General features: G+C 28.3%; 2 protein-coding genes across 2 annotated transcripts; both read right to left on the bottom strand.

Moving 5' to 3' along the window:
* Window positions 1–5,105: 5,105 nt before the first annotated feature.
* Window positions 5,106–6,444, bottom strand: LOC102664910 (protein LATE FLOWERING). Its single transcript, XM_006605165.4, has one exon. The coding sequence runs from the start codon at window positions 6,174–6,176 to the stop codon at window positions 5,652–5,654; it is 525 nt and encodes a 174-aa protein (XP_006605228.1). The 5' UTR covers window positions 6,177–6,444; the 3' UTR covers window positions 5,106–5,651.
* Window positions 6,445–15,184: 8,740 nt separating this feature from the next.
* Window positions 15,185–15,820, bottom strand: LOC102660083 (transcriptional regulator SUPERMAN). The gene has a single exon (XM_006604423.4). The coding sequence runs from the start codon at window positions 15,818–15,820 to the stop codon at window positions 15,185–15,187; it is 636 nt and encodes a 211-aa protein (XP_006604486.1).
* Window positions 15,821–17,861: the final 2,041 nt, after the last annotated feature.

Raw genomic sequence — 17,861 nt, 5'->3', positions numbered from 1 at the left:
TGTGCTCTTGAATACCAATTATCACAGGGATATAATAATAATGTATTTATAAATTATAAAAAGTGTTTTACTTAATGTTTAAGAATTAAGAATATTTTTATGTGATGAGTCAAAAATATGCTTGCGATTTCATATAAAAACACAGAGGTAATGTTTTTAAGTTTGGTGTATTTATAAAATAAGAGAAATTTGTGTAAGTTTAAAAAATAAATAAAAAAGGTTCTTTTGTGTAAATTAAAAGTATAAGATAGAAAAGAGTTCAAGAAACACCTATAAACTTTTCTGTTTGAGGGTCAATTTTTTCACTCTTTTTTCACAATCATTCATACTCTTCTCTTTCTATTTTCGCACCACATGTGCTCTCATCATCACTTCAAAGTCTTTATTTGTATGTAAGTAATGCATCTGTGATACCCTTGAGGCATATACACCCATGTGGAAGACAAAGATTACAGGGAAAGGGTGAGAAGTAATAAGATGAATGAAGTGGCGAAGAGAATTAAATTGCGATATAAGGTATATAGGCATAAGGACTGAAAAATCAAGATTTTTATTTATACAAAAGTGAAGTGTAAATTTTCATAAGTATGAATCACTTATATCTCTCTATAATTTATATTCGATGACTCAAACATAATGTTATTAATATTCTTACTCTTTTAATTTTCAATGATAAAGAGATAAAACAAAATATAAGATAAAATGAGGTACGTAATAAATTATGTTAAAAAGAAAAATAAATAATAAAAAATGCTATAAAATTTTAAGCAAGAATAGTATTGCCTTTTCTTTCGTCGCTCCACTTGTGAGTGACTAGTGATCCTCTCTTTGTGTTTATGACTCCTTTTTGCGTAGTGACCCTCCACTTTGCCTGTTGTCTTTGCCTTTTCAAAGTAAAACTGTGTGTCACGTAGCGCCAGCGGGAACACGGCTCTGTTTCGAAGCAGGATATTATTCCAACACTTGACCATATTGGTGTTAATTTTAAAGTGGAATAATTTCAGATATCTTACAATGCCAAAAAAAAAAATACAAAATATATCGTTTCGAGAGAAACACTGATATCTTACTCAATGAACTGATATATGCAATAATGAAAACATTAATTACATATTTACATGCATCTAGCCATTGAAATTACTTTGAAGATTTTTTGCATGACTAATCGCATCATGCACTTGTAGTGTTCCACATTTTCTTATTTACTGCATGGATGCTACAGACATAGATTTGTCTAGCAAAGTAACAACTAGGAAGTGACAGCTAGCTCCAATTCATTGGATCATGTTTGTGTACGTTCCTTAGAGTTAGGACTTGTCCATATAGATTTTTCTTGCCCATTCTTGAGATTTTACCAGCCACCTTCATCTAAGATATCTTATCAAAACGGGAGGGAAAAGAATATTATTAGAATAATGTTGTTTTTCTTTTTAACTCAGAGATTGGAATAATCATAAAAGAAAATAAGTCAAAAGATAAACGATAGATGAAAATCAATTATGGGGCATAACCCGTATCTGAGTAAGAAAGAAACATATGCCATAGCCAAGCCAGGTGCGACATATGTCAGAGGGATAAGAGAAAAAGTAGTACAGTAATTGATGGCCAAGTCAAGCAGAAGCTCCGTCCATGACCCGCTCAAATGTTCGAATATATGCAAACATTGTGGTCAATGGTCATAACTCATGCATATTTTTTCTTTCTTTCTTTTTTTCCTTTTATCTTCTTTTGCATTTTGTTCTCTTGCATCTTTCATATATATTATTCTAAAGTTCAATTAATGGACTCACAAGCTGATCATATCGATCAGGAATCAGGAACACTGCCAATAAGAAGGACCGTACAGACAGGTTACTTTACATATCATTTTCACATACTGTTTGCTAATATAGTTACAATATAAGTATTGTTGCATACCAGATATCGACCATCTCTCTTTCAAGCTTTTTTTCTATGTATAAACACATGTAATTAGGCGAATATATAAGGATTGTTTAATCTGTAAGATTTTTCTCATTACAAAAACCGAAGAACTAAATATATTACAGTAAAAGTTTATGTATTTTTAAGTCTTAGAATAAACATTTGCAGTAAAAAAAAAGTGTTAGAATAAACATTTACCAAATTAAAGGAAAAAAAAAATCGGCTAGAATAAAGATATTCAGCTTGGAATTAGCTTGCATTACTGCTTCTAATAAGTTCTGGTTGGCCTATCTGAAGGGCATGAGTAAATTATAGGAGGTTTAATGGTTCAAGTATCTATTTGAATTGTTTCATATATATTATGTCACAGTTATGCTAGATAACTACTCATTTTTGGTACAAAAGGAAGTTCTTAATTTTATTAGATTAATAATAAATATGAAAAAAAATTATATCTTTATGTATCATATTTCTGTATAACAAGAGGGGATTCAAATTTACCTTACCTTGGAGTTCTAACTCATTCAAAGGTACAAGTTCATGATTACAAAATATTGCTTTTTTAAACATAATATTTGCAAACATAAATAAAGAGGAGTTATTATTGTTGTTGTTGGGAGCTGAAGAAAGTCTAGCTGCAATCTATGTTTAGGGATGTGTAGTTTACACTTTATTTTAAAAAGGATATATTTTACATCATTGTGTGCAGATGAATGCAAAGATGAGTGTTGGTATGTCAGTAAAGTTTGATTGACATTATTTATTTTTAATTAGATTCATTTACATGCACTTATTAGAAATGTTAAATTACTAATTTATGTTAGGCCCGTTTGTTTAAGTATATTTTAAAAAAATGTTTCTTTAACAAAAAAATCAGTTTTCTACTATTTTATATGTTTGTCAAAACTATTTTTTAAAATAATAATTTTCTGTTTTTTAAGAAGTAAACCTGATCTGTTTCTTAAAAATTATTTTTTAAAAAAGAAAACTTTTTAAGTTACTTTTTTAAAGTTTATAAACTGACCCATTATTTATAAATATTTTCTTACAACATTTTTTTCTTCATCAATTATTATATTTTGTACCTCTCTGTCTGTTATAGAAGAAAAAAAATAAAAATACAATTTCTCATAAATTACTTGTTAAAGAAAGAGAAAAGAGAATTGAAGTAAAAAGTTCTGGACCCTTAAACTTTCACTTGAGAAGCAATACCAAACCAAAGTCGTATGGGACAAGCAAGCAATGATAATCGGCAATTTGTTGGAAAATAAATTCAAATTTCTAAAATATTAATTAAAATGGGGTTCTAATACATTACACATTGTTGAAAATTAATATTTGACTCATGAAAAGTGTATATTCATCATTGAAAAGGTAGTGACATTTAGAATCTTGGGAATATATTGGGAGAAATATGATATTTAGAAGAGTCCTTCGTGAAATGGATAATTTGGACACTGAATATTATTCATGCTGGTTCTTGCCCTCCGTACCATCAACATGCAGATTTGGTGTTGAAGGTGCTGGATTTGCTCAAAAAGCAACTGGTCTATCTCTTTATCTTATTCAGGGAGAGACTAATCAAGTTGCTCATTAGTTATTTGGCCAATGTAGGAGTTCGCCAATTGGAATCTCTTTGTATTTGGCATGAGTCTTCTCACAGTACTTTAGCTTCCCTTTGGCTTCAGGATAGCTTATTGTGATCTTTTTATTGTTTTCCCCCATGAATTAATAAAAAAGAAAGGGTTGTGGAAATTTTCAATGTCTTTAGAAAAGTGAAAGTTTAATACTAGAAATTATTAAGTAATCTTGAACTACCACTTGTGTTTATGGTCTCAACCAATCTCTTTATGTATTTAAAATTTTCAATTTAAGAAAAAAAAAACAATCAATAATACTCAATTTCGTATTATGTAAAAATTGGTTAAAACCATGAATTAGGTAGTGGTCTAACAAAACATTATAATTTCTTGTTTAATGCTGTCTTTATTCTTAAAAGAAACCACGCCGGTTAGTACATAACAGTATTGTGAAATGTTGAAATATTATAATCTTGGCGTCAAATTCCAATGTGATCACTTGTAGTGAATGTGTCTCTTATGAAAAGTATTTATTAACTATCATTCTTTAAGCTTATAACTCTTGAGTAGACTACTTAGATTAATTGGAGGATAAACATTTTTTTAAATGAGTTTTGAAACTTATAATCTTATTTGAGATGATAAATACTTTTACTGAAATGTTTTCAAATATAAGAAAGAAAATTTATTTTTATGTAACTACTTCATTACCACTAATGCTTGACAAGATTCATGCTAATATATAAGCAATTCCATAGTGGATGGAAAAAAGAAACAAAGCTCTGTCAAATAGTAGAAGCAAACCTAAGACAATCTAAAGAACTCATATATACACTAATAGATAAGATTTAGAAAATTTAAATGATAAAAAAAACAAATATCTAGCAAAATTTATAATACATTTACTGAAAATGATGTAACATGCATGGAAAGTATTTTCCTGCAAGTATTTTATGAGTCACACAATCAGTTCCCCCTGATCCCCAAAAGAAAAAAAAATGTTTTTCTGGATGTGTAAAAGATGTTCTGTATATTATTGTAATATTTTATTGGACAAAATTTGGATGCAATTTCATATGTATTTTTAGTATTATATTTCAGTCAGAATTACATTTTATCTTGATAATATTCAGTAATAAAAATATACATTAAATGTCAACCTAAATTACAAAAATAAAATTCCAATTCTGATTAGACAATAACATTAAAGATATTTACAGAATTGCATCGAAGTTTTATTTTTTCCCAGTTGATTATTAACAAGATCGCCGACACTTTTTGCATGCTATGATTTTACAGTACAGGTAGACGAGTGAAGATAAATCATTTTGTGAATTAGTTTGCTTATTGCTTCAATACCAAGTAAAACAAAGAAAAATTAATTTCATGATGAGCAACCAACTGCGCTTGTAAGTTTATGTTTGAAATTATAACCACTATTATATCTAGGAAATTAGTAACATAACTGAACCATAAATTAATGTTTCCTTCTATATGGATTTAGTGAGCTGATACTCATCCTGCCGGAGCGGTTACGTTATCGATATCTCACCTGTCTTCAAACAATGCAAAGCAGATATGGACCAGTCGAGAAATGACAGAATTATATTTTATTATATGGACAGAGTTTTTGGATTATATGTTAAGAGATTTCTTAAAATAAAATGGTACAATAGATAAATAATTACCTAATTTTTATTGTAACAAGCAAGGAGCTGCGTACCAAAAAACTGAACAAAAATGAGTACCAAAAGAAACATTCACATAATTAGTAACTTCAGTAGTACTTCTGGTGTAAATCATGGGTAGTGAGATTCAGTGCTAGACATTATTTTCATGAGATAAATTATTTGAGTAGTAACTTCCTCATAAGAATCCTGGGTACCTTTCACTAGAAGAAGCCCCACATGAGCTTTGATTTCCTGCTGCTTCAAGCCATCTCTATACAATTGTCATAAGATAGAGCTCAAAAAGCGCACACACACATATATATATATATATCAAAATGGAAGTGTGTGAAGTAAGGAATTAACTTGATCATATAATCTAATTATATGGTCAAAATTAGTTTCTCTCTCGTGACTACGTGCTCCCATCTGATATATATATATATATATATATATATATAGCATGATAAGCATATGCATGCTATGGATGATGACCAAGCCTCAGCTCCAAATCCAGGCCATTGTCTTCACTCTCTTCAAACTTATCTTTAATTTCATGAAAACCCAACGGATTAGTGTACAAGCTCAAATTTCTCTTCCTCCAATCTTGCTCAAAAACGTGATGACCCCGTTGGTTTTCTACACACAAAACCTCATGGGAAGAAGGCCTAATAACACTTGGTGCAGCGGTAGGAAAGAAAACTTCACGGTAGCTATTAGCATCAGGAGCAGTGGAGAGGCTTGGAATCTGTGAATAGAACCCGAGATCTGCATAGTTGTTGATGCCATCAACGTTGTTTGAACTTGAAGGATGAGAAGAGAAACTGGCTTTGGTCTTGTTGGCTCTTTCTTTTCTGTGTATGTTCATGTGTCCACCTAAGGCTTGTGCTGTGGTGAAGCCTCTCTTGCAAAAGATGCACTCATAGGATCTTCCAATTCCCATATCATCGTTGGTTTCTTCGCAGGAGCTCTTGGAGTAGCACTCTTCTGGGTAGTTTAAGTCCATGGTAAACGGGGAGATATATGGACTTAACTAATTTGTTGTAACAAAGGAATTAATAATTCTATGATGAGAAATGGAGAGTCTTATAGAATATGGAGAGGGTGAAGGTGGTTTGAGCAAGAGACAAAATGAGGACATACACATTACCTACCTATTATAGTCAAGTACTGAATGTTGTGTGTAGGATGTCGAAAAGTCTTAGATGTTTGCTAAGAGAAGTATTCTACAAGCCGGCTGTGTGGGGATCTCTCTAGCAGACAAGAATTCATTTTTTATATTTGTTTATCTTTATTATTCTTTATTATGATTGATTTGATCTGTCAATCTCCTTGGGTTTTTCTGATTCTTTTCTACCTAGGTTTAATTTCTTTAGTTTTTTTAATTAAAATGACCTAATCTTGTACTTATTCTCTTTATACCGGATCTTATACGTGAATTAAATCTTCTCATCGGTGAAAGGTCTGAAATGAATTTGACTTTTTAAGGAGCTTAATTGTAAACTTATCAAAGCTAAGAGTAATGACTTTACACTTCATTTTCTTTAAAATATTTTATTTTCAAAGTTTAATAATTATGTACTAATAATATAAAATAATATTATACTGACATTTGATTATAAATTATCATTTATATAACTTTTAAAATAATTTTATAAAAATAAAAAATATATATATAATAATTTAGGATTAAATAATTATATAAAATTAGTTGACAATGTCAATGTATAATTTGATAATATTAATCTCTCGTTTATCTTTATCTCTCATTTCTTATCACATTATATCATCTTCATATCTTTTTTTTTTTCTCTCCCACTGGGAGTTCAACAGCATTCGGGTGTCTTAACTAAAATCATTTTTGTTAAAAGTTACATCAAATATGAAGATAACTTATTTGTCTATCTTAAATTAACATCAATTATATAGAATATAATTTTTATTAATGTAATCATTAAAATATAATTATATATATATATATATATATATATATATATTGTGAATTTTTTTGTCAAACTTAAATAACAATAAAGTTATAATAAAAACATTTCAATTTTAATATATTCTAATATATATATATATATATATATATATATATATATATATATATATATATATATATATATATATATATATATATATATATATATATATATATATATATTGTGTCAATTCGATATGTATTATATAATTTTAAATTAACCTATAATATTTTGTAGAAATTATCTATATGTTATAATATAAAAAACTTTCAATTTTACAATAAATTTTGTGAATAAATTATCATAAAAATATTAAATTATATAAAAATAAATTTAATTTATATAAATACATGTGTTTGATATATCTAGCTAGTGGGAGAATATATTTTTTTTTTTTATATGAGAGTTAATTAAAATGAGCATATATCAACCATTAGATTTATTATGAATGATTAAGATTAACATATGAGTTATATGTTTTCTTCTAAGTTTAATTGATAATTTTTTTAAAATGATCAAATGACTTTAAAAAATATTTTAATCTTTTAATCATTCATATAAGCTTAATTGTGGCTGGATTTCTACTATTAAGTATATGTTAAAGAGTTCTTATTCTTTTTTATATTAATTACTAGTGTTCTAGTCTTTGCAATATACATCATAAATGTTTGTTTTATATAATTAAAATAATTTTTACTAAATTTGTTTTGCAATTTGGAAAATACTGACTGAACATCATAAAAATACTGTGAATGAGTAGAGAGAGAGAGACGGATAAGAAAGAAAAAGAAAAAATAAACCTAATAAATAATCAAAATGGAACATGAAAGAAAAATTAAATAACAAGTGAGGTAAAAAAAATAGATGTATAATCTATAACTATTAATAAAGACAATTATTTATTTTGGTATATACATTTTTTATTCCTAAACTACCCTTTAATATATATATATATATATATATATATATATATATATATATATATATATATATATATATATATATAACTGTTTTTATTTCTTTTCATGAACCTTTAAAATGTAAATGTTATCATTACTTTCTTCAATTATTTTTTATTTTTACTTTTTATTTTATAAAATACAGATAATAAAGCTTTCAATTTTGGGGTTTTGTTTTAGTTGGAGAAATTTTGTTGAAACGAAGAACACAAAAAAAAATGTTAGAAATTTTTACTATTTCACAAAGCAATATCCCTAGGAAAGTTATTGTAATTAAAAAAAAATGCCACAAAAAAAAAATCACAAAATGGTTCGGAGGATTGCATGCAAATTGCAAAGATCACGCAGTAACTTTCACATGTCAAACTACCATTGTTTGTACAAAGAAATCAATTGTTTGTTGATTTGTTCTTTAATGCTTCTTCAAACACCAATTAACAGTCGGTCAAAAAGAGTTATACTGAGTTTTTCCCTAGCCCTAGTAGGTATTATGGCACAGCATGCCTCTATTCATTGTGTGACACTTGACATTCTTTTATCTCAATGGACCTGTGATGACACGATTCGAGTAATTAGTACAAAAAATTATGGATAATAATAGTATTGTTCATGCAATAGTTTTAAGATATTTGTTTTTTACTTTTCAGAAATGTTATATATATATATATATATATATATATATATATATATATATATATATATAGTATTAATACAATATTTAGAAATTAGTATGTATAACTATTAATAATAAAAATTATTCTGTTTGGTATATACATTTCATTGGATAATTTTATCATTAAATCATTTCTTAAATTTAAAATTTTTCTTCTAATTTATATTAACTTCTCACTACTTTTATATTATTATTATTTTTATTAACTGTATTTAACTTCTATTTTTTTATTATTTAAAAAATTTAAGACCTAGTTTAAATAATAGAATTCGAAAATCATATGTATGCTAACTTCATACAAACATTTTTCCTTTACCCACCTATAGTATTTGCAAGGAAACATATGCAGGAACCTTCCTATAAGAAGGTGTAGATGGAAGAGATCGAAGATTATGGCAATGCCATTTGTAGTTTGTACTTGTCCTTGAGTTTAAACTCGGCACCAAAATTTGGTAGTGACAGCACATCATATCGACATGCCTTCACTATCAACATCATAACGAATGGCCTACGTTTTTTTGGCCTACACCTGAAAGAAATTGATTAATTGGAAGCAGTGCTGTTCATTACAAAACAAGAGCATAAGCAGAGTTGTTCACTGATTTCAATTAAACAATTCCAACACTAATGTGTTATCTATGCCATATACGTACATACACATTTAAGAAAGAAAAGTTTGTTTGGCCTTCTGCTGTCTAGATAAGAAATATGTTTCCATATTAAAGATTGTTTGAATCTTTTTGTCTATAAATATTTATAAAAAAATAATTGTATTATAAACTGAAATTAACTTATGAATAAGTTCAAAATTATTTTTTGAAGAAATTAGTTCAAGAAAACTTTTGTTTGGAGAAGTTTTTTTTTTAATTTTCTTATCCTATAAATATTATGAAAAAATTATCTAAGCATACTCTAATTTTCTTTTATGATCAGTTTAGTACGGGGAAGTGAAAGTGAAGAAAAAAGTTTAAAATATAAAAAAAGGAAACGTAGAAATTATGAAAAAAATTAAATTTTTTTTAGAAAGTTTTTTTTTTTCATTTTCTATCAATCAAATATTTTTTAATTATTTTTTATTATCTTTTTTCTCTATTTTGTTTTCATTCTATTAAAACATATCATTAGGGTATGTTTGATTGATTTAGGAAGCAAGTTGTGAAGAAAAGAAAGTGAAAGAGACGAATAAAAAAAGGAAAAAAAAACAACAACTAGAAAGTGAAATCTTTTTTTAGGTTTTTTATAAGCCAGAGAAAAGAAAAGAAGAAGAAGAAAAGTTATTTTTTTATTTTCTTTTACTTAGTTGTATAGAAAGTAAAATAAAATAAAAATATTTGAACATTAAGAGTAATTTTGTCTTCTACACAATCCCTTCCTCGTTTTTCTTGCTATCGAAAATTGGAAGCAACACGTTTTTTTTAGACCCGAATAAATCTGTTCATTCCTTCTCGGGTGATATGCGCTTCCAAGGTGAGAAGGATTGTCAACTATATATCAATGAAGTTCCACAAATATTTTAAACCATTTGAAGTTATTATTATTTTTCTTTATTTATATACTCAATTGTTTATTCATTTTAATTTATCCTATTTTATCTTCATTTCCAAATTTCTGCAAAACAGTCTTTATCTCTAAATTAGATTTTAATAAATTGTTAAAATAAGTTATCAATAATTAAAAGTAATCTTACATTATGATTTAAAACAATAATTTAAATCCAAAATAAAACTTATACATTTAAATATATTTATCATGAATTTATCCTATGTAATATTACAGGTTAAAATAATGGCATAAAATAAAAAATATAAATTTATTATGTAAAATTAATCTTAAATAAAATGAGTTATCAGTTAAATATTAGTCTTATGATTGGATAATGAAGATATTTATTACGGGAAGAGATGGGAAATAAGACAAGGACAATGACAAGAAAACGAAAGACATTAACGCGAGTGTCATGGCTTTTTCTACCAAATTGCCCCGTCTTTTACTTTGTTAACATTTTCCACTTGGATGTTTATCAACACGGATTGCTTGATTCTCGTTGTTACAAAGCAGCATATATATAATACACTTAATTAATTAATTGAGAATTGGAACGTACGATAAGCTTCTCAATCTGGTTCTTTTATTGGACTGGTTATATGTGTATTTGTACTGGTACTTTAGACCTCATATGTCTATATTTGAAGCCTTTTAAGCAAACAAATTCTACAGCTCTAACAAACTTATAAGTTTATTTTTGTGTCTTTTCCTTGGCAATGACAAGTAATGAAGTTTCATGAGTTATTAATGTTGTTAAATCGAGTCAATTCAATCTAAATCACACAACTTAAACAATTTTTTTTTATAAACTGGATTGAATTTTAAAAATCATTCTAATATACTTTTAGTATATTTTAGTATATGTTTATAAAATTCACATATCTAAGCAGTATATTTATGTTTATAAAATAATTATAATACTATTTTCATTTCTCCAATATCTTATATTACGTCTTGTTATTTTAGTCTTTATAAACTTATTCGGTTTATATTAATTTAAAATTTAGTCCTTTTTTTCCGATGAGATTTAAAATTTAACCTTACTCTTGTGTTTTCATACGCACACGAATGTATGAGAACATTTTTTGGTATGAGAAACAAAAACATGTAAATTTTCAGATATTTTCTTTGATTCTTATGAATAAAAAATTTATAAATATAAATCTTTCTATCACATTTAAACAGTCAAAATTAGATGAAAAAAATATATGCTACTTTTTTAAGTGATATCGTGACTATTGAATAAGTTAAAATTTTGAGCATTTATGTATGACTCAAATTTAAAATTCTCACATTCTTAAAATGATAATTAGTTCCACTTAATATGCCATATATATATATATATATATAATGAAACAAAGAAATAAAATTCTTTGAATTAAATTTAAATTTTTAATTAAATTGATTAGATAGTATAGTGAAAGAATTTGCTTTAATGAATTTTCTTTCCCAAACAATCCAAACTCATCATGTAGTGGGATCTCACACCCCATTACGAAACAATTTCTGCATTGCGTCATGAACAAAAGAAACGTATTTTTGTAAAAGGTATTTTTAATTTGTTTAAAAAGAAATTGAACTAAAGCAAGGGACATACTCCCTTCTATCTCGAATATAACAAAAAAAATATGTTCAAACACAAAACAGAAATTTGTTTCCATTTTATATTGGGAATGCATGCCCCAATACAAAATGATTTCTGGTTTTATGTATTGTATTATGAACAATTGAAATATGTTTTTGTAAAAGGTATTTTTGTAAAAAAAATAAAAAAAAAGTAAACTAAAGCAAGGGACATATTTTCCTTTGATGTTGGTCTTAAAAAAATGTTGGTCTCAAATATAAGAAAAAAATGACTTATATGTTGGTCTTATATATAAACAAATTTTAACTAATTTTATCTTATTCAATAAGACCATTCCCAAATTATCTTCCATTTAAATCATGCTTTATTTCTAATTACGCTCTTTTATTCTTGATATCAAGTTTTAAGAAAGGATAATTTGAAAATTTTTAAATGAAATTAGTGTAATTAAATAATGTTAACTAAATTTTTTAATAAGTATAAATTAATTTTTATTTATTTATTTATATTCAAGAGCACATACAATACTTATCAATATAAGGGTGTCATTAACAAAGCAATGTGCCCTTTATTAGCCACATTCAACATGATTATAGTCGGCTTATTCCATTTCCAATTAGTTGTGGACCAGCTATCATGAGCCTGCCAGTGGCCAAGGCCCAATCATAGAACTGTAAAAAAATTGACCAACAGTGACCAGCAGTAGGACTAGTGAACATATTTTGCTTAAAAACTATTGAAGAATTTACGGTGATATTTCAACAGGAGAAAAACATGCTATATTTTTTTTGTTGAAAACAATCTTATTTGAATTAAATAAGATTATTGTGAATATTTTTTTTAAAGTATTTAACACAATATACTTAAGATTTGAACTCAATATCTTTATTTAAGTTAAAATAATTTCACCTAAGATGATTGTTGGTTGTCACAAATACACCGCATAAGAGGGGGATAAGGTGAAAATTCGTTTTAGGAAGAGAGTAATTAAAGGTGTTGTATTTTTGTTCTCTCTGGGGTTTGGGAAGAGGTTGGGTTTGGTGAGTGCAGGTAGATGGCAAAGGTAATTGAATTTGGGTGAGGAAAAGTAAATGAATGAATGGAAGAGGAAAGTGACGTGCGCCGACTAGCTTACTTTAACCCATTCCCTCAGCTTTCACTAGAACTGCACTTTTGGCAGGTTGTGTTGTACACCCAAATGTCCATTTCCTCTTCATTATTCCTCATTCATACTTATGTGACATCATTGCATTGCACTACGCACACTTCATTTCTTCAAACCTAAGGCCCCTTATTAATTCCCTTGCTTCCACTCTTATGTTTTTTTTTTTTCAAACAACTACAATCCAACTTGAATTACTTTCTTTAATCTATCTTAGAGGGTACTGATTTTCACAGACCAATCAAGAGAGAAAGAGAAAGTAGCTATCAGCCTATCATTCCTTGTTTTAGATGGTACTGACAAAAACTGTGCGTTTGTTTTTAGGGTAAGGTCATCATGGTTTGTAAACCAGACATCACATAGGGAACATGCAACATATCTTATGTTGGAAAACACACAAGGCAGAAGGTACCCATTACATGACACCAAACCTAAACGACTTTGAATAAATTAGACAAGGGAAACGAATTAAGTTACCAAGGCTACATAACACTATGTGTGCTATCCTCTATGTTCTGTTTGACAGTTTATAGGAAAAGGACATCAAATTCATAACAGGTTGAATGTCCCTTCTGAGTCTCCTGACATATTTTCTGGGTCTCCCTTTTCATTCTACTCCTGTATTATTATGCTTACGCAATCTCATATATGTTTCTACTTCATTTCGTATTTTTTTGGTCTTCTGAATCATCACATACCATAAGCACGCCGCTTTCAACATCACCGAGAGCATTAAATACCATTATGTATAGAGAGTAATATTATTTTCATTTCACCTATTTTTTTTATACAACATCCTTTTATTATTGTATCTTTCTTTTATACATGCCTACAAATAATGAGAGAAGCTCTCTTTCTCCTTCTAATTATAAAAGAAAGGTATAAAGGGTAGAGTATATATTGGAAAGTAATGTAATTAAGAATAATATTACTCTATACATTATATATATGTGTGTGTATCAGTATATCTATACTATTGTAACATATGCCGTATTAGAAAATATATTTAAAGAGGAGGTAGATTGACTGCTTATTTGTGAAGAACTCCTAGCTTGTTACACAATATTTTAAATGAATGTTCAATGAATAAACCAGCTCTCACTATGGTGTCTAAGAAAATAGTGATGTCGTAGAATAACTGCACTATAACTAGGAAGGTAGTCTAACTAATATTGTGTTTGGTTTATAATCACTTTTAGCAGAATTGATTAAAAAATCACGTTAAGACTGAAGCAACAAATAATTGTTTTAGCTATTTTATGGTATCATGATGATATTATAGATTAGAATTAACTCTCACTTATTACTGTTAAATGAAAATGTTCAGTTAATTTCTTATATTGATTTGATTGTTCGTTTATATGTTCAGTTTACATATAAAACAATCTTATTGAGAACTTTATATATAGTAAGAGCATGATGTTTTGATCTCATTGATTGCCGTTTGACCATATGGTTATATTAAGTGTTTCCGAGAAAGAATAAGACAGAAACTACCCTCAAGAAACATCAAGACTAGGTGCATGTATCCAGGAAAATGCATGGATACTTTAAAGAATATCTTCTATCTGAATGATCACGTGTTCATCTACCTTGAGAGACCGAGGAAATTAATTATAGTTTGTAGGAAATCAAATTGAATATTTATATTCAGTCAAACTAAACAAAAACTCTACTCATTGACTGTCAGATCAGACGATTGAGGTGAAATTTTTTGAAAAGCAAGAGCAAAATTTGACTCCACTTGAGACCTATACAACAGTATGAAGATTAAGAATCTCTCCAAGTTCGTATATCTCCATTGTGGTGGCCTTCAATTTTTTTCACTTGGCCCTTACACCAAACTGATTTTCGATTCTACGAACTTTGAATAAACCATCCCCCCCCCCCCCCCCCCGCCCCACAACACACCATTGCAACGTTAAAAATGTAACCAAATTTAGAAGAGCTCAGTTCACAAAATATAAGGTCGGTTCTTCAAATACATAATAGAATAATAAGCAGCTTAAATGGGTTAACGAATTACTGGTGCAAGAAGTTAAATCAAATTTGAAGTTGCAGACTTGCAGATCAGACAGATATTTGTTTGACAAATTACACTTTGCTAGCTAGCAGTGCCCCAATCGTAGCTCCAAATCTAACTTTTCTGGTTGTTTAATCAACCCTATTCCCAACTCCAGCTTGATGTTATGCTCACTAGTACTACTCTTGAAAAACTTGAGTTCCTCCCCTATTGCACAACCCCGTACTTCTTCAACTCCTAAACCACTCGCTTTGTTCTTACTCATCTTAATTTCCTCACAGCGTTGATGAATCAAAAGAGGAAGAAGATGGGGAGATACTCTTCTTGGTTTCTTGTCTCCATTGGGAGAAGCTGGAGTAAGTGAAGAAGACAAAGTCAAAGAAGGGATATAAAGTGGAGAAGTATGAGCACAATTCAACAGGTTATTAGATATGCATGATGATGATGGAGAGGAGGATGAAAGATGAGTTGGGTTAGGCTCAATGCTAGGGTTAGGTTTATTTGGAAACTCAGAAGAAACCCATGATGATGGGGTTAAGCAAGATCTCAATCTTGCCCTATCCCTTCTGTGAACATTCATGTGGCCACCCAAGGCTTGAGCAGACTTGAACTCTCTCTTGCAAAAGCTACAAGCATAGTTTCTAGCAGGCCATGAATGCTCCTCAAACCCAAACCTGTCCCCTTTATTATGCGTGTTTCTGGTCAGAAAGTTTCCTTCCATGGAACTCTTGGTCTTGTTCTTCCAAAATTTTACCTGTAAAAAGAGCAAATTAAAGATATATAGCCACATATATTATATATTAAAAAAATTGACTTTGTTAGGCTCATAGATCTAGCTAGTAACTCTTACAAACAATTAAGAGGCTTACTTCTTTGGACTTCAAAACTAATGAGTAGAGTGATCCATATTGAAGCTCAGCTTCATATATATTCTGAGGCAGAAAGTGAAGATCTCTCTCAGCAGGCGTACTTCATCTGCCACTGTCTGCAGCTACTGTATTTGGATATTTCTTTGCAAGTATAGTGGAGAAGCTGTGTGAAAGTGGTATACCCTTTTGCCTTAACCTGGAAAAGCCCTCGCAAATAATGCTTATACTATATTACACTCTATCTAGTGACTTTAGCCAGAATTTGACTTCTAAAAACATATTATTGGAATGATCCTACACAATGTACCTACGCAATTTTACAGTACCCCTTTACTTCTTTGCCGTTTATCTATTAACAAGTTTTTAAATTCTGAATTAAAGGGAAAAAATGGGTGTTTCACAATCATTTTTAGAGTTATTCTATGATAAACCAAAACCATACTCAGTGTAATTAGCCAAAGATATGTATCACAAATAGATCAATATTAAATTGGCATTCTCAAATTAAAAATGAATTTAATTAACATATATACACATGATAGTGGCTAATTAAGAAGGTTTATTTCATGCTTTAAAAACTTGAATTTCTAGGCTGAATATTCAATTAAGAGAGAATTTTTATTTATTAGTGTATCGAGTCACCTAGGAAGTGCGTCCATTATAGAAGCTGCGGAGAGAGATGTGAGGATATCTCGTAATTAAAACATAAAAAATAACATGAAAGCTGAGTTTTCTTGTTTGTAAAATTGGGATAGATTTTAAAAAATGCAATAGATAATTTATTGTTTTTCTTTTGGTGTAGTAAACTTATATCTCAAAAGAAAACTATTCCAATATCATATTATATTATGTTAATATAAAGTAAATGTGTAAAGTAAGATAATGTATGTAACTCAATTGATATATATTAAATTTATGAAAGAAGATCTAGGTTTGATTTAGTATGATATATTTTAGGAGAAAGATGATAAATTTTAAACGTAATTAAATTCAACCGAGACTTGTGAAAAATATCTTAGATACTAAAGGAAGTCCAAGACCTAGTTATAATGATAAAAAAAGGTAAACGTGTAAAGTAGAAAAATAATAAAGATGTTCCATCATCAATTAAAATTAAAGTACTTTAAAGATAATTTTTATTAATTTAAATTTATGGTCGATGCATCCTTACTTTCTCACCTTACACATTTGATTACTTAATTAAAAGTGTCAAATCACTATATTTCTAATCCCAATGGACTAATTAAAAGCTAATTTAACAATACTTGAAGAAAATGAGTGAAAGACTCTCTTCATTCTCCAACGAGTTTGTTACTCATCACAACATAAAAAAATATTATACTGAGTACATGTTTAATTAGCATTGAGTCAACCTTAATTGATGCAATTTTTTAATAACAGTAATATACATTAAACTAACTTAGAATATAGTTGATATAGATAAGTACTGCATTATAATATACATCAAATGTCAGCACGATATATTATATTATAATGTTTATGCGAATTATTTAATTTTATTAAATAAATATCATAGAAACGAAAATAACCTTAACACTTAAGAATTTTCATCTATTAATAAATGACATTTTTTCCAATCCCAGCTGACCCAAATATTTAATGAAAATGTTTATTGAACAATAAATCATAACATTATCTTCTTAATTTTAATTTAAGGTATAATTTTATGTGTGTATATTAAAAATATATAATATAAGTGAGATATAAAAACAATTACATACATACATAATATTGATTTATTTATTTTTTGAAAATGAATCTTGAAGTGTGATCATGATCCTCCGCTAAGTGATACTCCCCAACCAATGTCCAAGTGTTCGCTACCTCCAATGTTTCAAATAAAAAGAATCCATCAAACAAAAAAAAGTGTTT

This window comes from Glycine max, chromosome 19 (genome assembly GCF_000004515.6).
Source record: "Glycine max cultivar Williams 82 chromosome 19, Glycine_max_v4.0, whole genome shotgun sequence".
NCBI lineage: Eukaryota > Viridiplantae > Streptophyta > Magnoliopsida > Fabales > Fabaceae > Glycine > Glycine max.
Note: the sequence above shows the minus strand (reverse complement) of the source record. Positions and strands in the feature narration are given on the sequence as shown.